We start from the raw sequence: 27,103 nt of genomic DNA on the forward strand, positions 1-27,103 counted from the left end.
ATAGCCCCTGGTGTGTTCTAGGCGCTAGCAGAGATGAGCTGGGATGGTGTTGGCTGGCATCACTGTCACCAACTCCTCCTCCTACTAGTGGCAGGATGGGTTGATGCTGCATTTGTCGGAGACCTCAGAGGATCAGTGCCACATGTGCCACCAACTCCAGGACACAGAGATGGACGTAGCAGGCCTGCCAACTGGCATCAGCTTTGACGCTGCACAGAGGCACTGCCCCTGTGCGCTGACGGATGGCTTCGTGTGTAGGCCTGAAAGTACATTTCACAGGCGCTTCTTCCTCTAGTCCATGCTGCACGAGACACCATAGAGAAGGAGACTTTCAGCTCCAGTCCCCCCTCAGGCTCCCAGGGCGGCAGCTGCATCTTTACCAAGCAAGGCCCTGGGCCCCACGGCCCTGCGACCTCAGCCCCTGTTGTTCCTATTTTCTCCTCTCCACCAGATGCGGGGTTGCTGCTTCTCTGCATTGGTATGTGGTCCGTCCTGCTAGAATGTGAGCCCCCTGAGGGAAGACGGTGCCTGGCACAGGGTGGATACCCAGTGCATGGGTATTAGAGGGAAAAGGAGAGAAGAGGCTTTTTTTTTCTTCCAGACTTTTGAATACTGGTATATCCTGAGGAGGGATGAATGTTGACTAAACACCTACCATTTGTTAGAGCTCACGGGCTGGGTTTCTGAGCACTTCCTTAGTGCCCTCCAAGAGCTAGGCACTGTGTTGAATATCTGTTGCACACACATTATCTTTTTAAGCTTTTGTATATAAGAGAAAAAGAGGAAGATGCTAACCACATATGCCCAAGGACCTTCTCCTTGGTTCTGCCTAAGCTGGATAAGTCTTTTCTCTCTAAGACATGAAGCATTCACTCACAAACGTCTAAGAGATGAGACATTCTACGTATATGGACAAGATGGGCATGTGGGGAGAGAGTAAGTATGTGTCTGACCCTGCACACAGCTGTCTCTAACCTGAGGATAATCATGCCCACCTCAAGGCAGCTGTGGGTCTCGGAATATAAGCAGGTGCTTTATGAACTGTAAAACGATATCCATGTGGACTGGGGCAGCCAGTACTGAGCATCTATCTTGACAAATGTGGCTTCTAAGCGGGGGTAGGGAAGAATTTGTCCTTGTCTGTCCATCCTTCTTTGCTCTCCCTGTTTATATCATTGAGGACCTACTCTGTGCAGCACAGTGCTTGGCTTTGAGGGTCTAGTTGGGAAGGCTGGTTGTACTCTAACCCATTGCTTTCTGTACCTGCTGTGCACCAGGGCTCATTGGAACTGGTTGCCCTGAAAGTGATGAGGTTGACCCGAAGCTAGAGGGAGGGACCACCTCTCTTCTAAAGGGGCCCTGCTCCCCTGTTCCCATGCAAATCTGTTCTCCAAACCTCTGAATGTGGACCGCCCACATTCATGCTGCCAGAACGCCCCCCATTCATTGCTGTAGAACATGGGGAGTGATCTGTTTCTCAGCTACTGACCCAGCTTCCTTAGGGTTTGTTTTGTGGAGACTATTTTCCCTTCAAATTGTGTTGAGAAAAGGAAGCCCTTTCTCCACTGAGCTGCCCCCTTTCTAGCATCCTGGGAGATGCTGGTCAACGGGGTTCAGTTGCCTGGTCTTCCTTTCATTGAGGTGGGGTTGCCTTTGTCTTTGACTGGACAGCTACAGAGCTGTTTAAATCCTAGCTGAGACTCCAGGCCTACTCAGCACACTGAGAGGCCCCAGGTTTTCTCTGTAAAACATGGAGCCAGGGTGTTATGTGTTCAAACCTGACTCTACCTGCTAAGCTGTTTGACCTTGTATGGATTCATTTCCTCATCTATAAAAATGGAGAAACTACTTACGTTACTGAGATGCTTATGTAAATGACGAGATCATGTCCACAAAAGCCTTGAGTACAGGGTAGGTTGTCAGCAAACATTAACTCAAGTTTTCCACTTCCTAAGACATCATCAAACTGGTGGAAGTGTTCATAAATATGGCCAGTCTGTTTTATTAGTCTCTCTTTTCCCTTTTTATCAAGTTATTCCAGTAGCCACCGTTGATCTTACTTGATCTCTGGGTGCCTATGGAAATCCAAGTTGAAGAGAGAAGTAGGGAAATAGACTTTTGGGATAATGCCTGTAGCAGAAATAATGCTATGTGTTCACCAACCAGATCAATATTTCCTTTTCTCATCCTTGTAAGTAGGAAGACTACATTTCCCAGATTCCCTTGATTTTAGCTTGGGACCATGCAATTTGGTTCTGCCCAGCTGTATGTGGGCAGAAGCAATACATGCAACAACTACGTCTAGCTCTTAAAACTTCCCAGGCTTACCTCCAATGTCTTGTTCTTTGCATCAGAGGGTGTGTTGATGTAGATAGAAGTATCATGATAAGGCAGATGGTCTTGTAAGGCTTGAAGAACACCCCTTCACAATTTGGGTCTGGCTTTTTGTCGGCAAAAAAATACATTTTTGTTGTGCTAAGCCTTTGAGATTTGGGGGATTCATTGTTTATTCCTGCATAGCCCAGCAGTAATTATCTTAATACATATAGCAGCTCCCTGGCAAATTAACTAATTCCTTCCCTGATGAAAAGGAAGGCTGACAGCTGGAGCCCTGTTACATTTTTGCAAAGACAGGCATATGTTTAAGAACATAGACACACCTCAGTTATGCAAATCTGTTAAGAAGTCTAATGGTACAGACTTCATGTAAAGATACTCATGCTTCTTCATGAGACTTTTTCAAGAAATCTAACCCTGAAGGTTCTTGGTTCTTGAATGCCCAGTGAGCACATGTCTAAGCAGAAAAGTTTTATCAACCTGAGTTTTCCAAATGTAGGAAATAGAAAAAGCCAGTGGAGAAAGGTTTGGAGCTGAAGTCAAGGAGATATAAAGTTACTCCTAAAATTCTGAGGACATCCAAATTTTTGTCTCCAGCCCAGGCCGTAATATTTAGCCCTGACTTTCCATCTGTCTCCTGCACATATCACTTGGATGTCTAAAACTTGCCTTATCCAAAACTATACTTCCCCATTTCCCTACTTTATACTTCCATCCTCCCTTTAAAAATCCAGCTCATCTTCTTTTTTTTTTTTTTTTTTAAGATTTTTATTTATTTATTTGACAGAGAGAAATCACAAGTAGATGGAGAGGCAGGCAGAGAGAGAGAGAGAGGGAAGCAGGCTCTCCGCTGAGCAGAGAGCCCGATGCGGGACTCGATCCCAGGACTCTGAGATCATGACCTGAGCCGAAGGCAGCGGCTTAACCCACTGAGCCACCCAGGCGCCCCAGCTCATCTTCTTTTATACCCCATCTACCAAATTGCTGAACCATGGGTGTTCTTTTCTTACCTCCAGTCAGCACCAATCTTGTTTCATCTGCTCCCTGAACATTCTTGAGAACCAAGTAGATAAGATAGCAACAGGAAAAGGAAAAAAAAAAAAAAACTTTAAAAAAATATTCCAGAATCTCACCACCAAAAGAGAAAAACCAGGATAGTAAAACAAAACAGAACAAAAAACATCTTCAGCATAATTAGGTAACTCCATTAAGCACAAAATGTGAACAGGTGGAGCCGAACACTGATACCAGTAACATCTGCATGATGTCAACTCTATGAGATGAGATGAAGATGAAGGCAAAGGGAATGTGGAAGGCTGAGAGCCAGCCCCTAGAAGGAGAGTATTCACCCCTAGAAGGAGAGGACTGTAGGAGAGTAGGCTTGGTGGAGATATCTTAGAATGTCAGCCAAAATTAACAGTGATATATGTGGGCCCCAAGTTATCGGTGAAAGTAGGAGAGCTGTAGGAAGCTTCGGCAGAAGTCTGGGACCCGGGAAGTCTAGGGACCAAGCAGCTGAGGCTCCATAGCCAGAGAGAACCCCACACTGGGGAGAAGCCACTAGGAGCAGAATACAATTTGAGCAGGATGGAGATACTAGAGGAAACAAAAAGAGAAATTTTGGATGGGAATGAGGGAAGGGAACAGAGAGTAATAATTTCAGAATGTACTGTCTGCACAGTCTCAGTTTATACTAATAGAAGTGGTAACCTAGAATGTAAGGCTAGACAATCTACCCTGGATCATCCCTATTCCTCCATACAAGAAACCCTCCTCGTAAGAGGACAGGGAAATGTATCCGACCTGCACATGAACGATGGAAAAGGATCATGTCAAATCCCATTAAAAACTACTAAGAGAAAAAGAATTCTGAGCATAATCGTATTCCTATAGATAATGTATGTATTCCACAGACAGGGCCACAAAACAGCTGAATACTCAAACCTAATATTTCAAAATAAGCTAAAAAAAAAATGAAGATCCAACAGATGTGATTAAGTAACAGTGTAGGTGAAATTGTGAGACAAAAAGATTTGAAAAGAAAGCTAACCAAAGGACAGCTTAAGAAAGGCAGAACATTTCAGGAGGAATAACTGAATAGAAGGAATAAAGAGGTGAGTAGACACCATAAAGTGAATAGGGGGTGGAAAGGAGGAAAATAAAAAAGTCAGAAAGGAGATTACTTAAAGAGTGGAAGAAAAGGTGATATAAAAGACAAAGAAGGTCCAACATACACATGGGTCCCCCAAAAAGAAATGCAAAGCAGGGGAAAGGAACAAATTGTTTACCTAAAACGGTAATTCAGGGATGTTTTTCCTTGAAATTAAAGAGAAGACTTGAATTATATCTTGAAGAAGTGCACCACAAGCCTGGGAATATCAGCCCAGGGTGATAAACGTTAAGACCTATTTTAATCAAAATGACCGAATATTAAAGAGAAAAGAAAAAACCTGTTGGTCATTCAGACAAAAAGAGTAAGTGAACAAGAATGGTATCAGATTTTCCTACAGCAGCACTCAGTGCCAGCAGACAACTAAACAGCTATTTAAGATACTCAGGAAGAGAAAAAGGAAACCAAAGACATTATATAAAGCCATACTGATGTTCAAGTATGAAAGCTGTTGGTCAACTGTTATGAACATGCAAGACTCCAGGAAGTATTATTTCCCATTAGCCTTGCCTAAGGAACCTACTAGAGAACAAACTACAGGCAATCAAACTGCCTGGAGAGGTATAAACATAAGGACTGGGGGCAGGGGGCGGGGAAGCATTAAATTTATAGTTACCTGTAGAACTCACAGTTCCATGGCTGTCAAGGAGATAATGCAATTGTACATTCTGATCATGCAGATATAGACAAGTATTAAAAATTGGGAAATTGTCTTTCTCTGCTTGAATTATTTCACTTAGCATAATCCCCTCAAGTTCCATCCAAGTTGATACAAATGGTGACAACCATTTTGAGAAAAAAAAAAAAAAGGAAAGAATGGAGTATGTATGTGAAAAATAGAATAAATTCACATATTGCCTTTACATATTAACTAGAAACAAATGAGTATTTCTTCTAATTAGATGCTAGAGGAAAGGGACGGAAAAGAAACTGAGACTACTGGCTAATTTCAGTATAGTTGGGAACCAACCCTCGGTGTCTCAAACGGGGAGGACTCAAAATATTATATGAAAGTATTGATTCAATGCTAACCATCAGAATAACAGTGACAGGCTTTTTACCATAGAGGTAGAACAAGAGGGAAAAAACATTTGAGAATATATCCTCCTCCTCTCACATGAACCTCCAGACCCAAGATGTCCTTTCTCATCCTTTCTCCAGTGTTTAAAGTTATGCCTCCATCCAGACAGCCTTCTCTGATTGTTCTAGCACATGTTAAGTGTGCCCTTCATCAACCACTCCTTGGTACTGGCTCCCTTTGCCTCTAAATGTCTCCCCTTTTCTCACGAAGAAACAGGGATGCAGTGCTCTATATAATTGTATAGTACTTCTTTCAGATTATGCCACAGGGTTTTGCATGCAGAAGGCCTTCAGTAAGTGTTGGTTCATCAGTAATTCGGAATTGATGGAGGGATTTGGGCTTCAGCCCCTGGGTTTTTCTATGAACTTAACATTGATACTAGTCAGAATTCTTTGAGTTTTGAAGTGACAGCAGTCCTATTCAAGTTGACATAAGAAAAAGAGGAATTTATAGGCCTCTGAAATTGAAATGTTTTAGGGTAGGATTCATTTCAGGTATGGCTGGATCCAGGTACTCAAGTCATTATACCAATAGCAGCCTTTCTTTGTTCTACTTTTTTAAAGATTTTATTTATTTATTTGAGAGAGAGACAGTGAGAGAGAGTATGAGAGGGGAGAAGGTCAGAGGGAGTTGCAGACTCCCCGTGGAGCTGGGAGCCACATGTGAGACTCGATCCCGGGATTCTGGGATCATGACCTGAGCCAGAGGCAGTTGCTTAACCAACTGAGCCACCCAGGCACCCCTCTTTCTTTGTTCTAGACTCTGTTTTCCTCTGCATTGTTTTTATTCTCATACAGGCTCTTCTCTCATGGTCAAGGATGATCCCCAGCAATTATAAGATTAACATCTCCAGGAAAAAAGGATGTGTCCCATTTGCAGTAGCTCCAGTAAAATTCCCAGGATTAAGTTTCATTGGCTTAGCTTGCATTATATGCTCATCCTTGAACCAATCACTATGGCCAAGACAGATGCTTTTGTTGGCTAGACCTGGGCCGTGTGAACACCCCTGAAGCTACATCCCAGTGGAGAAGAGGGGCTTTCCCAAAGGAAATTAGGGCACCATTTCCTGAAAAGGGGAGATGGATGCTGGGTGGGCAAAAACAGCAGATGTCTGTTTTAGTGTTGATGTTCAGTGAGAAGACTGCAAGGAAAATTCCCACAGGAGAAGATCATTCTTCGGGGTCCCAACTTTGAGATGTGTGGATGGAAATCTCTCTGGTGTTTTCAGAGTCACAGAGGGCTTGTTTACCATGTTTTGGGTGGAGAGGAACCAATTGCCATGGGGCCCAGCCACGATGAAGGAGCCAGAGTTCCCACAAGTTTGGTGGTTTTTCTCACTGTGGCCCTCATGCTCAGCCAGAGGACAGTGAGGGATCTGGGAGGAGGGATATTTAATTTGCAGAGGCATTTTCAGGAAGAGTAAGGGACTCGAGGAACAGGGCTCGACTGAGTGCTGAAAGTCCTGCTGAGTAGCTCCTGTGATCTTGTCTTCTGTTTCCTGGGTTAGCATCTGTACTGTGTTTTACCTTTCCTTATGATTTACTACTAGTCTTAGATTAGAGATTCAGTGAAAGCACCAGTGCCCTTGGACACTAAAATTCTTCCCTTCTCCAGGCAAAATACCTCTGTTTTCTTCCTCTTGGAGATTTGAGTACCTGGTATATAGATCATTACCCTGGATTGGGTTAAAGAGAATCCACTGAGGTAGCAAATGGGGAAACTGAGGCAGAATGGGTGGACTTGAAAATGCATACGTTTCTCTCCTACATATTTAATACTTTCATCTGCACTGGACCCTTCAACATTTAAACATCCTTGAGTTTCTGCCATTAAAAAAAAATATCTCGGGGCGCCTGGGTGGCTCAGTGGGTTAAGCCGCTGCCTTCGGCTCAGGTCATGATCTCAGGGTCCTGGGATCGAGTCCCGCATCAGGCTCTCTGCTCAGCAGGGAGCCTGCTTCCTCCTCTCTCTCCCTCTCTCTGCCTGCCTCTCTGCCTATTTGTGATCTCTCTCTGTCAAATAAATAATAAAATCTTTAAAAAAAAAATCTCCCTAAATTACACTACCATTACCTATCTCCCAACTCCCCTTTATGGCAAAACTTCTTATAAAAGCTTTTTTTTATTCCATCTTTCCATTTCCTCCTCCCCATGTCTCAGTCCACTCTGATCTGCTGGCATCCCTGCCCTACGCACACACACACACACCCCCCATGAAAGAGCTCTCCTTGAGTTCCGCATCAGTTCCAAGACACTCCAGTGAGGGAGAAAAATGTATTCATTTCTTAGGTTGAAAAGCAACATTATGATCTTCAATTTTAATAAGTATTTGTTGAATGATTTAACCAGCTTGAGCTAATCCAGGGTACAGTGACCTGTACTGTTATTATAAAATCCCTGAGAGAGGAAATAGAATTATTTTGCCTAGAGAAGGAAGAGTTCTAGGATCCAAGGGGCACTGATGCTTTCTCCAAATCTCTAAAATGCTACCATACAGAAGAGGAAGGTGTGGTCTGGATGGTCCCGGAACTAAGAACACCTTCAGGAAGGGGGATTTCCTCTCATTTTCAGAAATATTCTAATGGACAGAACTCTGTAAAGAAGAAAGAACTGCAACAGGATATAGTGAGTTTCCTGTCACTAGCAGTAATCAAACAAACTATTCTGTCAGGAGTAGTCAGAAGAGAGTCTTGTGTTGGATGGGAGGTTACCCCAGAGGACTTCTAGGTGGTCTCCATGGACCTGCCTTTACCACTCCCAGCTGTGTGGCCTTGAATAAGTCATGCAACTTCTCCGTTTCTGTTGCCTCAGCTGTAAAAGAGGGTGCATAATAGCACTTACCACAGAGGGTTGCTGTGAATATCCAAGTGCCATAACGCACAGAGGGCTCAGCACCGGTGCCTGGCATGTAACAAGTGCACAATAAATGTTAGTGGGTATTTGTACTTAGTGCAAAGCCTTGTTCTCTAGATGACACCTGATTCTCAAGCTTCAGTGTCATCGGCTGCATTTAGCTTTTAGCTATGGATTTTCCTTGGAGCTGAGTGCAGAGAGAGCTTGGGGGAAAGTGCTAAAGAAGCCATCATAACTCCTGGTGTGCATGTCGTGCTGTCAACAGCAGTTTTTGCCAGAGAGGAACCTGGAGACTAAGAAAGTGGTTTCAGTTATGTACCACATAGGAAGCCTAAAATGCATCTGTTTTGAAAGGTGAAAGATATAGGTGGGCCTCCCCCTTCTCCTATCCCTTCCCTGCCACCTCTTAAGCTCAAATCAACTATGCAAATATTTTCCTAGGGACAGAATCCTATGACAGTTTACTCATGGTATTCTTAATCGCAAAGATAAGCAGTCACTCATTTTGGCTTAAATATGCCTTAGCTTATGAGCTGGGTCCCACGAGCTTCCGTTCCATATCACAGGAATCCTCTTAACAATTCTGAGAGGGTAGTTCATTCCCCAGTTTGCAGATGAGGGGACTAAGCCTCAGAGAGGTTAAGTAGCTTTTCCAAGGTCACATAGTTGGAGCAAGGACCTAAACGTCCAAATTCTTGCTGTTCAGTGAACTATTATCCATAACCTCTGGAAAATTCTGGAATTAAGGACATTTGTATTTAATGAAGCAGTCTCCAATAATAGAACTCTTAAAGCACATTCCCGAGAAGGTTAGGAAGTTTATATTTTTGCTTTGCCTAGACTTTTTGGAGGACAAGGGAGGGTGGAGGATTTCCAAGAATGGGGCCACCCCTAATCTGACTTCTCTTCATGCTGACTTCTTTGTGCCCTCCTGCAGGTCTGGGTAGATGCTGGGACGCAGATCTTTTTCTCCTATGCCATCTGCCTGGGTTGTCTGACTGCTCTGGGAAGTTATAACAATTATAACAACAACTGCTACAGGTGAGCACTTCACAGCCCTACCCGCTGTCCACCAAAGCCCTCTGTGCTGCCAGGCTAGTTCACGTTTGTCTTCCCACTGTGTGGGGCCAGGATGAGACAGATGGCTTGTTTCTTAGACTCTCCCTGCCCCAGGGTCACAAAAGTGGGCCACCTGAGGAGCTAAGAAAATAATGAATGTGATCAGAGTACATTGCAGGCTAAAAGCAAGTCCACTCCAGGAATTTTGTTCCTGGCCTCCATCCCACCCTATATGGCAAACATTTATCCCAGGGCAGGTAAGTGACTTGCCCACAGTGACATAGCTAATAAGTGGCAAAACCAGGACTTGAACCCAGATCTGGCTTTGTTCTTCTGTCTTCTGTTCAGAAACCAGCTCCCTGCCCCTTCTCACTTGAATGTAGGCTCCTCTCCTCTTCTGTCCCCATCTGGAGTGGCCAGTGCCCCATCTTCCCCCACAGCCTTCCTCCCGGGCCTCCTGCATGTGGCCACACCCAGCACTGGGAAGGGAGGTGCCCAAGTTCGGGCCTGAGCCTGACACTGTCTGGTCCTGGCTGCCTGGTTTCTCATGCCTGCAGTCTGATTTCTGCTCTGAGGCTGAGACGCACTGAGGGCCAAGAACCCACCCAAGGTCCCCTAGCATAGCGGTGCATGATTCACATGCAGATGGCACCCTGAGCTCTAGCTCTAGGCCAGTGGTCTGTTTGCTGAGGTCTCTGCACCCCTGCATCCAGTGCCTGGTCATGGTAGGTAGCTCTTTGGGGGTTTTGTACCTAGTAACCAAATAACTCGATTGATCTGTGGCTCAAGTGAGATCATGCATTTGAAAGAACATTTAGCAGTGATAAAGTTCCTCCCACATTATCTCCAGCTTCACATAGTAGAACCTGGACTCTGGCTGAAGTCTCCCGGTTTCCATCCCAGGACTCCCGCACATCTCTCTGAAAGCTAGCTTCATGGTCACTTTATTAATCCATTCACTAAAACCATGTGCATTGTGGCACTCCAGAATCAGGAGTGGCACAGCCTCAGTCTACAGAGTTCATAAGTTGGGGAAACTGAGGACAAGGAAGTGACAGTGGGTAGGTCCAGCATGCTGTAAGGAAAAGCCATGGTAGAATCCAGTGTGCCGCTAGACAGCAAGTTCTGTTGTTCCTGGGGGAGCTTGGGCAGAGAGGTATTGGGTAGGGCTGGCCAGAAGGATGCTGGAGAGGTGGTTGACCATGCCAGGTTGTTCATAAGATCCTCTCTACCTTCCACGCATTCACGGAGAGGCAGGTCTGAGGGATGAGAGGCGGAGCACTGTGAGCCACTATAAGGACAGTCACCATGGGCAGGAAGCGAAAGGCACTGGGACAGGGAGAACAACACAGCAGGCTTCTGGTTTGCATTGAATGTGACCCACTTGGGATGTTAGGGAAGATTGCTGTTTGTCTACGGCTGTCACCCCATCAGCAGCCGGCACTCAACATGAGTCCTCCGTGCAGGGCACTGCAGAAATCATTTGGTCACTGCTCAGCTGTCAGTTCTGTGAGGACACAGTCTGGGTCTTCTTGTTCCACACTGTCCCTCAAGCCTAGTACAGTGCCAAATGATGTGTCAGGAAGCGAGGAAGGAGCCATCTGTTATACAGATGAGGAAACTGAGGCCCAAGAGTAGGTTGCTTGCTCATGTTCACATGGCCAGTGGTGGAACATGTCTTTGAACCCAAGTTTTTCTGGTTCCTGCACCCCTGTTCCTCACTAAGAGGGATGGCCAGTTTTTTCCCCAACAACTGAAGCTGACAAGAATTCGGCCAAGACCGCCCTGTCTTCAGGCTGTGTTCTGGGGCCGTAGCGACTGTCTTCCCCACTGAGCATATGCGTAAAATATGCTGGCTGCCACAGTTCCCTTCTGCTCTCCCATCCAATAGGCAGGTTATTCCCCCTCCCAGCGGCAGAAGAAAGCAGATGATATTGCAGGTGATATTGCAAAATCTGAAGGCCCATTTTATTTCTATTTCCAAATTGTTCTGCGAGAAGATCTTCCCAACTCAGAGGGAGTAAATTAGTACCCTCTCTTCTGACAGCATAATAGCTTCTGGAGGTCTTCAAAGCCCAGCTCAGCTCCTGCCAACTTTAAAGTGCTTGTTACATAAGCTTTCACGTAGAAGGTGCCCTGCAGGAAGTGGAGGGATGGGGAATACAGCAAACCAGGCGGGGGCAAATCCTCACTTCAGAACACAGGCTGCTAAGCCCCCTCTTCTTGAAAGTGCAGGTGCTCTGAGGACTGGGGTGTGGGACGCAGTGCTGGAAGGGACCTCAGGTCTACTCAGTGCTTTACTGTGCTTCTGTGGTGTGAGGCAGTCACTCGGGAGACCTCTGGGGATAGATGGGGACTTTGCAATAAGGGATATTTGTTTTTTTTTTTTTTTTAAATATTTATTTATTTATTTGACAGACAGAGATCACAAGTAGGCAGAGAGGCAGGCAGAGAGAGGAGGAAACAGGCTCCCTGTGAAGCAGAGAGCCCGATGTGGGGCTCGATCCCAGGACCCTGGGATCATGACCTGAGCCGAAGGCAGAGGCTTTAATCCACTGAGCCACCCAGGAGCCCCAGGGATATTTGTTTTTCAGCAACCACATGGTTACCCACAGATAATTGTCCACGAGTCAAGATCTGAAAGTCTTAATTCTTGGGGGGTGGGGGCTTTGTTTTTGTGCAGCTCCTGGAAGATGCATGGGTTTTAGTGTCTGAGATAAATGGATGCACATTCCATCCTCACCAGTAGAAGCCCCTGAAACCTTAAGTATGTGTTTTTCCTCCCTGAGTCTGGAGATTCAGTGACACAGTGTTCAAGAAACCCCAGCATAGGACTAGGCACATTGCAGATTCCGGTTATACAGGAGAATTCCAGAATGTAGAAGATACAGAGAAAGCACTTTCCTCACCAGGACCACCTTGTTTCTCACTGTTTGATGAGGCAGGGTCAGGAAATGAGCATGAGGGAACATCTTCACCCTAACCTTGGGCATAAATCTCCCTTTACCTTGCCTGAGTTGCATTTCCCTTTAAGGAGAGAGAAATCAGGGGCACCTGGGTGGCTCAGTGGTTTAAAGCCTCTGCCTTCAGCTCGTGTCATGATCTCAGGGTCCTGGGATTGAGCTCCACATCAGGCTCTCTGCTCAGCAAGGAGCCTGCTTCCCCCCACCTGCTTCTCTGCCTACTTGTGATCTCTGTCAAATAAATAAATAAAATCTTAAAAAAAAAAAAAGAAGAAGAAGAAGAAGAGAGAAATCTGGCTTGCAGATAATCTTCAGATCTGCCAGCCCAGCCCTCACCCACATGCCAGAGGAGTTCTTTAAAGAGACCTGTAATCAGTCACTCACTGCCACAGTAAAGCTGTGTAACAAACAGACCCCAAATCTCAGTGGTTTAACATGACAAGCATTTGATTTTATTGCTCACAAGTCTCCTGGCCAGCTGGGGAAGCCCTCCAGTGGGCTGTGAATTGGTTGGGTTTGGCTCCAAGGTGTAGGCAAGCTCAAATCTGCTTCATGTGTGTACGTTGTGGGGTGCAAACGCCAAGGACAGCAGCTCCCCTGGGGAAGTTCCTTTCCTTGCAAATCACAGAAGGCATAAAGGACAAGTTCAGTCACATAAGCATATCTCAGACCTCATTTGTGTCACATCTGCTAATATCCTGTGGCCAAAGAAAATCATGTGGCTAAACCCAAAGCCTGTGGGGCAGGGAAATAGACTCATCCCTAAGGAAGAAGGTAGGGGGATATGACTACTTGATAAAAAATAATCTGTCATAAGGCCCAAGAAACTCTGTTATCAAGCATTTTGTCCTATGGTGAGATCGGGTCCAGAGAAAAGAATTGCAGGGGGAAGTGGAGACCATGTCTCTGGACCCCCAGGGTAATGCCTTCTCCAGTATGCCCTTGATCCTCAGAGTCATTGCAAGGCAACTGGGTGTCACAGTCACCAACATTAGTGTAACCTTTGGTTACATTACAAAAAGTATGCTGTTGGGAGAAGAGGAGGTGAGAGTCCTGCTCTGTTCTTGAGTCTTGGTCCTGGACATGGCGCTTGAAGAGGGGTCAGACAAGCTGGAGTGTGTTATAGATCACTAGCAGGATGAGACAAAGCCATGCTCCTCCAAATCCCTGGTAGGAGAGGAAACCAGGGAAAGCAAGAGAGGAGTGATTTCCTGGGAACTCAAAGCTAGGAGGGCAGGAGAGGCAGGATGAGGATCTGGTAAAGGAACTGGGACAGTTAACTGAAGGAGCAAAAAACTCAAAGGGGATGTAGGGCCACTCTCTTCAGATCTCCCAAACCTGAAGGAGGTGTAGGCTGGTAGGAAGGGCAGAACTAAAACTCACCAGAGAAGGCCGGTTTGGGATGAACACACATGAGGAAGTTCTTAGTGCTGTAAGCAGCACAGGAGGGCCAGCCAGGGGAAAGTGCCATGGAACCAGGGCACAAGGCTTGCTAGGGTGTGAGCCGAGGCAGCCCTGTGGTGGCATGAGCCACCACCACCATGGGGACACCCCAGAGCCCTACCTCAGACCAGAGACTGGCCAGATCCTCTAGGAGCGCCTCCTGGGAAAGTGTGGCATCACAGGTGCCCTAAGCCTAACTGGCCAGTGCCTGCAGCCAGCAGCTGAGAAGACTCTGTGATTACTCTCTGTGGCTGCGTGAGGATGCCAGGCCTGAGGAAGGAGAGGCTGGGAATTGTGGGTTCTGCCTTCGTCTTGGCAAAGCCCCATCATTTGCTCTCATTTCTCCTGGGCCGCAGCTTCATGCTGGTGCTTCTGCTGCTAAGCCCCTCCCCAGGGCAAGAGCCAGGCACTGCTCTGATAACCCCTCCATGCGGTGTCCAACCTAGAAGGGTTGCTCCCTCATGGCAACTGAGCCATGAGGGCTCTGAGGCACTGCTCCAATAAACAGTGTGGCGTGATGGGGTGTCTCCTCCTGAAGCAGGTGGGAGATTCTAGTGTCAAGTCCATGGATGCTCCCCTGACTGAGAAGCAGCTGTTTCTCAGAGGCCTCTCCTGCCCTCTTAGCTTTGATTTCCCAGGAAATCACTCCTCTCTTGCTTTCCCTGGTTTCCTCTCCTACCAGGGATTTGGAGGAGCATGGCTTTGTCTCCAAATATCTTCTCAGTAGTGCATTTTCTCACGTGCCAGCCTTTCTTCCTTCCCATCCCTCTTCCACGCTTCTGGTCCATAACCACCTTATCTTCTAGAAATGCAAGAGAAGCTGTGTGACCATGGGCCAGCCACCTAACCTCCCTGAACCACAATGGCTTCAACAGGCATATGGGGCTGTCTGTGCCCACCGTGCCCTGCCTGCTCCACAGATGGCTATGGTGCTCAGAGAGAATGTTCGAGCAGTGTACCTGTTCCTCCCACTCTGACCTCAGCCCCTCTCACTGCTTCCCCGCAGGGACTGCATCATGCTTTGTTGCCTCAACAGTGGCACCAGCTTCGTGGCTGGCTTTGCCATCTTCTCAGTCCTGGGCTTCATGGCATACGAGCAGGGGGTGCCCATTGCCGAGGTGGCAGAGTCAGGTAAGTCTGCCAAAGGCGAGGGAGGCCTTGGGGGACTGGTGGGTCAGGGTGCAAATACGATCTGCCTCCTCAGCTCATTCTTCTCCTGGATTCAGGTCTTAGAAGGTGGCCCCACCATCCATACCCAAGCTATGATCGTAGGAGAGAAACTGTGACACCTCCTCACTCCCATATCCAAGACATCCCCAAGTGATATAGCTTTTGCTTCCTGGGTGTTGCTCCACTTCATGTACTTTGCCCCAGCAACACTCTCCCCACTAGCCCAGACCCCCATCACTGCTCACCTACGTGATTGCAGGAACCTTCCACTGGCCTCCCAGCCACCACTACTGCCCCTTCTGTTCCACGTGCAGACTGGCTTTCAAAATGCAAATCTGAGCATTTCTTTCTCTGATCAAAAGCTTTTCTTAGCTTCTCACAGTGCTGGATTCTTAGCAGGGCCCCAACGCCATCGTTGCCCAGCCTTTGTAGCTTCTCCACCCACATCATTCCCTCACCCTCATGCTGCCCTGCTGTGGTGGTCTGCTTTTGCAACATGGCTTGCTTCCTCCTACCCTGGGGTCTTTACACATACTGTTCCCGCTGCTTGAAGAATCTCTCTCCCTTCCCCTCATCTAAGATGCAGAATCATGATGAATGAGACATTCTTAAGTATAGATTGATGTGTGTTTATTTCAAACCCACTACAGACAGAGTTATTGTTGCTAATGTGATTATGCAAAATGGTGAATTACTCTTGCCTTGATTTACATGGTGTTTGAATTCTAGGAAAATTCAGTGTGTACTTTTTTTAAAAGTGTGAAAATAGTTTGTGTTTTTATGACAAACACATTCTAACCCCAATTAAGTCTGAAGTTTTTCACCCCCAAGAATATTTAGTAGAACAATTTGCCGAGAGTAACACAGGTAGCTTAGCCTTCTGGCCTCCATCTACTCCATGCTAGTCATGCCCCAACTTATTGCAACCACCCCCAGGCACCCCTGGGAGCCACACTGCCTCTCTTGAAAATGCTGGTCTACAGTGTCCTGTTTGGTGTGGCATGCACAGATAGGGAAGCATCCCTCTAACCCACCAAGATGGCAGAGTCGGGTATCTGGACATCAGAGCCGGTGCATGGCTGCAAAGCTCTTCTGTGTGACCACTCAGGGTCTCCCTTACTCTGGATAATGTATGCCAGAGATAGAGACAGTCCCTTCTGAGCTCAAGAGTCCAGATCTAAACTAGAGAATATTAGTATGACTAAAGGTCTCACTCAGCAAGTGCTGGCTCTGGGCAGGAGCAGTCTCAGCTCAGCCCTCCAACATTTGCTTTCCCTATTTGACAAATAAAGAAGCTGAGGCTCAGAGTGTGAAATGACTTATGTAAGGTTATACAGGCTGGAAGGGACATAGTTGGGACTTACTATGGGCCATCTGGCTCCAAAGCCCATGCTCTGACCATGCCATCCTATTGCCCACTGTGGTCACCTGACACTTGACCAAACATCCATGCTCCTTCCTGGCATGAAACTACATTGCAGCCCTGTGAAGAGAGAGCATTCTCTACAGGAGGATTGCCTTCTCCAAGAATCCATTTCCTCCTCCATAAAATGAATTTCCTAACACCTACCTTAGGTAGTAAGTGGAATAAGATATCTGCAGCACTATTTTTTCTCTTTATGTCACCTTTTAAATTTTATAGATGAAATTGAAAGAGGAGTCATAGATGGAAAGGAAAAGAGCCAACTAAAAATAAAGTTTGTTCATTTTTTTCCTAATTTCAAACTGAAAGCATATTCATAGTAGAAAAATGTAGAAATCTTAACAAAGGAAAAACTCTGCACTCTGAATATGACAACACTTTGGGGTTCTCCTGTCAGGATTTTCCATGCATATATATCCATACTTGTGGTGATGGAAACCAGATCAAATTATCCTTGGTATTCTGTAGGCTGCATTTTCCCATTTACAGTAAAGCACAAGGAGCTTTCTGCCTCCATGAACAGAGATCTCAATCATGAGTTTTAATAGTTATGTGGTCTTCCATTGGATGGATGGATGGGTCGTAACTGATTTACTCTGTCCCACTTGTCAGGCTCTGGGTGGTTGTTTTTAACACTCTACCTCACAAACTGCTCACAGCACCTCTACAAGGTAGGCTTTAAAAGGTCCTGCACTGGGGGCTGTGCAGAGTATGCACCACAGTCCTGCAGGGGACACTCTTCACATAAACAGCAGCCCTAGGCTTTCGAACCGTGCCCACTGCAGATGAGGACCCTGTAACACAGAGCTTGAGTTACCCAAGTGGTTCACCCAAGTTCACACAGCTCATAGGCGGTGCAGCCTGGCTCTAGCCTTTTCTGGTTCATCTTCCTGTGTTGCTTCTTGTATCCAGCAGGTAAATCTGCTCTGTGCCCCTGTTGGGCAATGTGGGTCAGGCTAAGATTCTCCTTAGGAGTCTCTGCCATTTGGAGAAATTGCAAGTTGCAAGTGAATGTGTAGCCATCTCACCTTGCTCAGAAGGACCTCGGCATGCTTTCTGATGAATGATTTTTTGAAGATACCTAATTAAATGGCAGAATGTTCAGTGGGATGTCCCAGCATACCTGGAACCTGATCCAGGAAGGCAACATGCACTTGTCACAGGGCTCAGATTTTGTCATGCTATGATCCCACCACTGAAATTTGTGGCCCTCACCCACATGTTCCTTGGTGTGTTTCTGTGATTCTTTCATCAGGTACGCTCTCCTAGAGGTTGAAATTTTAGACAGCTTAGAATTGGGTCTTGCTTTTTTATACTGTCTTGATTATCCATGTCTTTTAATTGGAGTATTTGTTTTCATTTTGTAAGTACTGATGTGGTTAAGTCCTAAATTCTGTTTCGAGGCAGAAAATGTCAGAATGATCATCAGAAGTGGAAAGTGTCAGATATGTGGTAGCAGGATTAAGTGATATGTTGTTAACTCTAGGTAGACTTTGATGGGTTATGGATGCATATTGTTGGCCCAGCTGCTTAGAAAATAATAATAATAGGTAGAGCTACAAAGCTTAGAAGAAATACAATTGAATATGTAAAAATATTGATTAGCCCAAAAGAAGGCAAGAAAAACACAACAGAGTAAATAAATGAAACCCCCCAAAATTCAGAAGGAACAAAAAGAAAACAAATATGAAATGGTAAACTTACACCTACCCCGTATCTATAATTACATTAAATGTAAATGGGCTGAATACTCCAGGTAAAAGGCAGAGATTATCAGACTGAGTAAAAAAGCAAGACTCAACTATAAGCTTTCTAAAAAGAGATACACTTTAAAGACACAGACAACGTGTAAAACAGAGGGAAAAGACATACTCACCAAACAACAAGTACAAGAAAAGTAGCTTTGGTACACTAATATTAGAGTAGACTTAAAGTCAAAGACTATTACTAGAGATAACAGGGGGACACTTCATAATGTTTATAAAAGCAGTTCATTTGTAAGCTATCTAATTTGTAATGTGTTGCTACATAATGACAGACATTTAAATTACATGAAACAAAAGCTGAAAGACTAAAACAGAAAATAGACAAAGCTATAACCATAGTTGAAGATTTTTAATATCCCTTGCTCACTAGTGTTAAAACAACTATACAAAATATTAATAAAGAGGTAGATATTGGAAAGCTACCAATGACTTGCCGTGGTTGACATTTATAAAACACTGCACCAAACAACTGCAAAGTACAATTCTTTTCAAATGAGCATGAAGCATGCACCTAGATAGGATATAAATTGAGCCATAAATAAAGTCTCAATAAATTTCAAAAGATTGAAATTTTAAGGTATATTCTCTGACTACCAATTAATTAAATTGTCCATAACAAAAATATAACTAGAAAATCCTCAAGTATGTATAAACTAAGCAACACATTTCTAAATATCCCACAGGTCAAAGAAAACTGCATGGTAATGAAAATACAACATACCAGAATTTGTGGGATGCATTTAAAGTACTTACAGACAAATTTATAATTTTTAATGCCTAATTAGAAGGATTTAAAGTTAAAAAAAATTAACTTTCTATCTGAAGAAGCTGCAAAAAAAAAAAAGTATAAATTAAACCCAGAGTAAGTAGAAACAAACAAATTTGTAAGACACACACAATACAATTCCAAAGCCAAAATTTGGTATTGAAAAAGATAACAAAATTATAATTCCCTAGCAAGACTAGTCAAGGAAAAAAAAAAAAACATGAGAAAACACAAATTACTAATATCAGGAATGAAAGAAGAGATACGACTACAAATTTTACAGACATTAAAAATAAGAATAGGAAATATTATGAACAATTATGAAAAATTATGAACAATTTCAAGTTAATGTATTTGGTAATATAGATCAGAAAAATTCCTTTAAAAATATAATTTACTCAAAATGACTCAAGAAGAAATAGAAATACTGAATAGCTCTATACTTTTAAAAGACATTGAATTCATTATCAAAAATATTTCTAGCAGGAAAACTTGAGGCCCTCATGGTTTCATTGGTGAATTCTACCAAACATTCAAGAAAAAATAATATCAATCTTATACTTTTTAAAGTACACTCTTATATTTTTAAATAGTCTTTTCAAAATTAGCGGAAATAAGACATCTGAATATCTGAGTATGGTGACAGCTGTATAGCCACTTTTGTAATTCAGTTTTCTCTCCAAACAAGAACAAGAAGGGAAAATATATTTTATACAAAACCATGTCCCTGCATAATTTGAAGACAGGAAATGTTGAAGCTACAGATAGCTCTAACAAAAGGAAAAATTATCAATCCAGGTGCACAATTCCTCCAGCTACCACCTATGCCTTCACAGCTGCTAGGGCAAACTGAGAAAAACTGTGGGAGAGACAGAAGACAGGCTGGTGAAGGGACCTAAAAATGATTTGGAGCAATCACCAGAAAGATTAAATCCACTCTTAAGTCTGAAAAATGCTGGAAAAGATCCAGACAAATCCCTTAACCAGGACAACGGAGAAAGGGCTCAGTGTGTGATTTAAAGGGGTAGGGACCATTTATAGGAACAGACACAATTTAAAGGAGAGACCATTTGAAACACAGAACTTCTGGGGAGAAAAAGACAGAAAGAAAGATGCACCCTTTAATAATTAGACAGTGAAGAGAAAACCAAAAAAAGGAGACAAAGTCCTGCAAAACAAAAGAGAACTGTTAAATTAGGGTGTGGAATGGGGAGATCACCTTCCCTCCACCATCAACACAAAATGCTGTTAACTACCTGGACTGAGTGCCTGGGTGGCTCAGTGGGTTAAGCCTCTGCCTTCAGCTCAGGTCATCTCAGCATCCTGGGATCAAGCCCCACATCGGGCTCTCTGCCAGTGGGGAGCCTGCTTCCCTCTCTCTCTGCCTGCCTCTCTGCCTACTTGTGATCTCTCTGTCAAATAAAAAAATAAAATCTTTAAAGAAAAAAGAAAACTACCTGGACTTTGTCATACTTACAAAAGAGGGCACTATTAGTTGGGAATATTATAAAATACCCAAGAACATGAACATGAACATTAGAAAACTTAAGTCCTTGCAGAACTACTGCAGAAAACAGGCATGTAAATTCCCCACATATCAATGACCATGAAATCAACCATAAAATAAAGCAAAATTATGTATCAGCACTCCAGACAGAAGTAAATATATCTGAACAAGCATATGAGGATGTTGGGAAAAAACATCTTGAACCAGGAATTTTAAAACTAACAAATGGGCAAAGGGGTAACAGGAATAAATGAAGAGAAAGTTGATCAAACTCGGGGAAAAATGAGAAAAAAGAATGACCAAGGTATCTTAGAAATAAAGAATAAATTACAAAGTGTCCAATGGAGAATAGTCTCAAAAAAGGGGCATTTTAAAAAGGAAAGAAAACAAGGAAGTGAATGAAAATGACATAAAGAAGTAAAAATGTAGAAACAGAAGACTAGGAAAGAAAAAAATATTAACATTATAAGAGTCCCTAAAGAAGAAGAAGAAAAAAAAAAAAAAACAATGAACAGGTAATATTTAAAACTATAATCCAAGAAGACTTTTCAGAAACAAAAAAAGAGTTAAATCTATACGCTGAAAGGACTTCTTAGGGACTAATGAAAATTCACATAGATTGATCAACTCCAAGACATTCTGGCAAAGATACCAGCTTTCAAAGAAAAAGATAAAATCCGCAAGGCTTCCAGGAGAAAAAAATTAAATAACTTACAAGGACAAAAGAATTAGATGGGGTATCACACTTTTCAAAACCAACACACAAGGAAAGGCAACTATGAAGCAGCATTTTTTTTTTTAATTCACACAAAGAAGTGTGAATCAAGGCTATAGAAAATGTCAAGGCTATAGAAAAACCATTTTAAACAGAACTTTGAGGCTTCTACATTCATCCGTGTTTTGGAGTAATCTATTAGAAGGTGAGCTTCTCCCTACCAATGATGACTGGAAAACTTCAGAAAAAGGACTGATAGTAAGCATGTAAAAATGTTTAAGCATACATCTAAGACCGAAGCAAAGGTGGGGAAGAGGACAGATGACTAATACAGACATATGTTGTGTACTGTTAACAAAGTAGAAATCATTGAATTAAAAGATGGAGAGACAAGGCAAGAGGAAAATAGAAAAAGCTCATTGTTGTGTGGGCCATAAGTGGTGTCAAATGATACGGGGTGGGAATGGGGATGAGGGGAGCCAGAAAGCCAGACAGTAAAGATTTAGATAAGAAAATAAGGGTTTAAAGGCCTTTTTAAAAGATGTAGATATAAAGGTAACCACTAGAACAAAAACATAAACCTTCCTAAGTACCAAAAAATATTTACAAATAAAAGAACAAAGAATACACAACTCATAGAGGAGCATAATAAATATTTTAAAATACACATAACCATAAAAGGTTTTCAACTTGCCTCACAAAATATGACCTATATATATGCTGCATATATAAGAGACACACCTAAAACAAAGTAGACTCATAAAGACTAAAAATAAAGGGGTAGACAATAATAGCAATCCTTATATCAGGCAAAGTAGAATTCAAGCCCCAGAGCACTAAGCACTACAAAGGACATTTTTTAATGGTAAAAGCTACATGTAACACATAAAAATATGTGCACAAAATAACACAGCAATAATCTTTATGAAGTAAAATTTCAGGAAGTAAGTAAGGAGATATAGATAGAAATAAACCGATATGAGAAAACTATACTAACCACATTTATCAATAAAAATAAATGAATTATACCTCTTTTTCAGAAAAACAATAACAAAATAGACCAAAAGAAAACATGAGGAAGGAAATAATAAAGAGCAAGAATGAATGAAATAATTATAGAGAAATAGCAGATCTAATTAACAAATTAAAATTCTGGGTCTTTAAAAATAAAAATATACAAATTACCAAATTGCCAAGAAAAAAAAGAGAACATACAAATAGAAATAAGAAATAATAAAGGATAAATAACCATTGAAGCAGAAGACATTTTTTTAAATCACAAGAGACTGCTTTATAGTCTTCTCTACACATAAATTTGAAAACTTAATTGAAATGAATATCCTAGGAAAATAGATTGCCACAACTGACTGCATTTGATTTAGAAAGCTTAAACAAGCCAATAGACAAAGTCTCTAAGGAACTACTCCACCAACAAAACAAAACAAAGCAAAAACAAAACACTAGGTCCAGATGGTTTTTCAGATAATTCTATCAAATTTTCAAGGACCTGATAATCTCAGTCTCTTTAAATTATTGCAGAGCATTGAAAGGGAAGGAAAACTTCTCAACCCCTTATATGAGGTATGTGTAACACTTATACCTACACCTAATAAGGCAAAGAAACAAATTATTACTCATGCATATTGTTGGAAAATAGTAAATAAAATAATAGGAAACCCAAATCGAAAATATTAGAATCCAAAATCACATTAAGAAGGTAATATACCATGTCTAATTTGGATTTACTCCTGGACTAATGCAAGACTGATTTAATGCTAGGAAATCTAATAGTGTTCAACATATTAATAGCCCAAATGAAATAAATTACAAAATTATCTTCACAGCAACAAAAAAATTATTTGAAAAAAATACAACATTCATCACAATACAAAAATAATCAAGCAAATGGATATTGAAGTGTATTTTTAAAATGGTAAATGTGTGTGTGTAAGTTTAAAAATCAAATATCTATAGTATCCTACCCATTGTATAAGAAAAGAGATATAAGAAAGCATGTCTGCTCATCTCTGCAGAAGAAATATGTAAAGGATGAACTAGAAAATAAAGAATGATTACCTACAGGGGATAAGTGGACAAGGGATAGAAGGAAGGGTGGAATTAAGGATGAGAAGGAAACAATACTTCTCTTAATATATTTTCGATACCTCTGACTCTTAGAGAACCATGGTAATAGTAGTTTTTCACATAGCACCCAAAATAAACAGTTCCTTTTTGTGGGTGGAATTAAAAGGGAATACAAACAGTAAGAAACGAGCCTAACTGTATTATGAATGAAAATGTAACCACACTGAAGAGAATGGGAAAGAAAACACTTAACCTAAGTAAATTTCAGGAAACAGTATTTTAACTGTACACTATAAGGCTAAAAACAAAAAATTATTGTACTATTCTCTTGTTTGTACAGGGATATGGTTTTGTAATTCCGTAACTATTGTATATGTATATGAGGATTGAACAAACAAATGAATATAGATCACTGGGGACAGATTTTACACTAAGAAAGAAGTTACAAATGAGGAAAGTGGAGAATCTACAATGAACTGTATTAGAATTTGAGGTATCAGGAGACTCATATGTTTGATATACATACAGATGGATATATATGTGTATGTATGTGTAGATATATATACATAGGTCTCCTAGCTTTGTGTGCTGCAAGAAGTGGTACCCCAGCTGCAATGAACACACTGGAAGCCATATCTTGGTTTCTGAACACCACTTTCCATGAAAGGAACCAGGGCTTCTTGGAGAAGCAGTTGATTCCAGTGCCAGGGCAAGACATGATGAAGCTGGAATATTTAGTGGTACCAGAAATAAGGAAGTGCTCAGAAAAAGGATGAAGGTATGTCAAAAGGACATAGGAACCAACTTGAAGACGCTCCTAGTAGCAAAACCTAGAACAACTTGAATAGCAGAATAAATATAGTATTAGATTGTGATCCATAGAATAAACCGAATACATAGGAGTCCATACTGAAGTAAGTAAAAATTGAATAAATAAATGATTGTGAAGGGATAGTTCTTTCTTACAGAATAATTCTAACTAATAAAATGTAGAAGGAATGAAAATAATAGAAACTTGTGAGGCAAACACCGCAGGAATAATTGTTGCAAGGAAGATCTACCAATGGATGCTAAAATCAGTGGGTATAAGTTTGACTTGAAACAGGATATTTTCATAATCTCAAAGTATCCTCCCAAGATATTTATCACTTAGAGAAACACAATAACTTTACAGTGGAAAAAACTGATATTAACCAACTTAATATCATGAGGAAGGAAAGCTTGATCGAGGTAAGGTTCACCTATAATACAGTTTATGGATATCATGTACCTCTCCCAATATAATGCACTGAGAAGGATACAGCATCACTTCTATGATGTCCTTACTCCCCAAAAATGTAATAATGTTTGATAATGAGAAAACATCAGACAAATCCATACCAAGGAACATTCTGCAAAAGAATGACCAATACTCATCAAAAATATCAAGGTCATAAAAGACAAGGCTGAGGAACTGTTGCAGATTAGAGGAGAGTAAATAAATATATCTCTGAAGTGCAGTGTGGAATCCTGAATTGGATACTAAAACAGGAAAAAAAAGACGTAAGGAGAAAAACTGGTAGATAATGAAAAAGGTCTGTAGTTTAATCAATAGTATTGCACAAATGTTAATCTGAACACTAAATATTAAATGCTTTCCCCGCAAATCAGAAACAAAGCCAGGGTATATGGTGTTTCTGTTTTTATTCCATATGGTTCTAGAGTTCTTAGAGAGTGCAATAAAGCAAGAAAAATAAATAAATATCATTAAGATTAGAAAGGAAAAATAAAAACTGTATTTTTGCATGAGCATGATTGGCCACTTAGAAAATCATACAAAAATTAAGTGAACTTAGTATTGTCACAAGATAAAAGGACAAGAAACAGAAATCTATTATATTTTTTATATGCTAGCAACAAACAAGTGGAAAATTTAAAACTTCTGCTCTTCACAAGGTACCATTAAGAAAATGACAAGGCAATGGGGCGCCTGGGTGGCTCAGTGGGTTAAAGCCTCTGCCTTCGGCTCGGGTCATGATCCCAGGGTACTGGGATCGAGCCCCGCATCGGGCTGTCCGCTCCGCGGAGAGCCTGCTTCCTCCCCTCTCTCTTTCTACCTGCCTCTCTGCCTACTTGTGATCTCTGTCTGTCAAATAAATAAATAAATAAAATCTTTAAAAAAAAAAAAAGAAAAAAAGAAAATGACAAGGCAAGCCACAGAGTAGGGGAAAATATTAATAACACTTCTCTGATAATGGATTTGTATTCCAAATAATATCAAGAATTCCCACAACTCAGTAAAAAAAAGGGGGGGGGGGACAACCCAATACAAAATGGGCTGACTCAACAAGGACTTTGCAAAAGATCTATGAATGGTCAAGAAAGATATAGGAAGAGACCTCCACATCTGATAATATCAAGTGTTGGCACAGATGTGGAGCTACTGGAACCCTCAAACATTGCTGATAGAAATGTAAAATGACAGTGAATTTGGAAATCAATTTGGCATTTCTCAGAAAGTTAAACTTATGTTACCAAATGACCCAGCAATTCCACTCCTAAATAAGATGGGCAAAGCTAATATGAGGTGAAAAAAAATCAGATCAGTGGTTATCTGGAGCTAAGACAGGGAATGGGGAGAGAGAGAATACAGAGGAGCCCAAGGGGACAATAGGAATGTTCCATATCTTGAATGCAGTTATCTGGATATACTTCAAAACTCATTGAAATATACACTTAAAATGAGTGCTTTTTGTAGGTAAATTAGATTTTAATAAGGTTGCTTTTAATTAAGGTAAAAAAAATTAATGATCAGAGTTAATGTTTATTGAACATTTACTTTAAGTGCTTTCCATATTCTGCATCATCTTACTGAATTCTCAAAACCACTTTATTAGGTAGGACTTTATTATCCCCATTTTTCAGCTGAGGAAACAGATAGAGATCCCAGTAAAGAACAAGGATTTGAACCCAGGCCATCTGACTGCAGAACCTGTGTTCTTGACCACTGTGCTACAGGTCTAGAACATCAGGTATCTCTCCCCTGATATTAATAAAAAATTAATAAGTCTCATCCTCAGGACATGCTAACCACGCTTTCTGTTTGGAGCAGCCAAAATAAGTGAGTGTGGATCCAGGAAATGAGGGGAGGAACCAAAGGCAGAGGCGGCCTAGGGTAGAACGGCTTTTGTCCAAGCCTGGACTCCAGCTCCTGCATTGGAATCACCTGGTGCCTGGTCCTTGCCTCACCCTAGACTGACCCAGTCTCTGGGGTGGGCCTGAGATCTGCATCGTATATGTGCCCTAGTGAGAACAATAGAGACAGGACTGTACAGAGGGAAGTCTGTGTGTCAGAGCAGCCTGGGTTTAAATCCTCGCCCCTCCTAACCCTTTCTCACCTCTCTATGCCTCAGCTGGCTCATACCCACCATGGATGTCATAATAGAACCAACTGCATAGGGTGGCTGGGAGATTTACGTGATTTGAGGGAGAATTAGGCATAGCACCTGGCACAAAGGCACTGGATATATGATGGATTAAAGTAACAATTGAATGAGGGACCGAGCTCGACCCAGCACCTCTCTCTCTCTCCTTCCTCTCCAGGCCCTGGCCTGGCCTTTATCGCTTACCCCAAGGCTGTGACCATGATGCCTCTTTCCCCACTGTGGGCCACTTTGTTCTTCATGATGCTCATCTTCCTGGGCCTGGACAGCCAGGTAAGGGGGGATCCCAGGCTGGGAGGGCAGGGAGATCACATGCTACTTTCAGGAGCGGCTCAGGGATCTTA

At 42.4% G+C, this 27,103-nt stretch overlaps 1 protein-coding gene across 1 annotated transcript in view; it reads left to right on the forward strand.

The window, feature by feature from the left end:
* The window catches only part of SLC6A11 (solute carrier family 6 member 11), a 128,524-nt gene that overhangs the window by 86,236 nt on the left and 15,185 nt on the right, over positions 1-27,103 (forward strand). The window contains exons 7-9 of the mRNA XM_032327206.1: positions 9,378-9,481; positions 14,912-15,036; positions 26,920-27,032. Of these exons, the coding sequence (XP_032183097.1) occupies positions 9,378-9,481; positions 14,912-15,036; positions 26,920-27,032 (342 nt within the window). The remainder of the gene's footprint in view (positions 1-9,377; positions 9,482-14,911; positions 15,037-26,919; positions 27,033-27,103) is intronic.

Source organism: Mustela erminea, chromosome 1, assembly GCF_009829155.1.
Source record: "Mustela erminea isolate mMusErm1 chromosome 1, mMusErm1.Pri, whole genome shotgun sequence".
Lineage (NCBI taxonomy): Eukaryota > Metazoa > Chordata > Mammalia > Carnivora > Mustelidae > Mustela > Mustela erminea.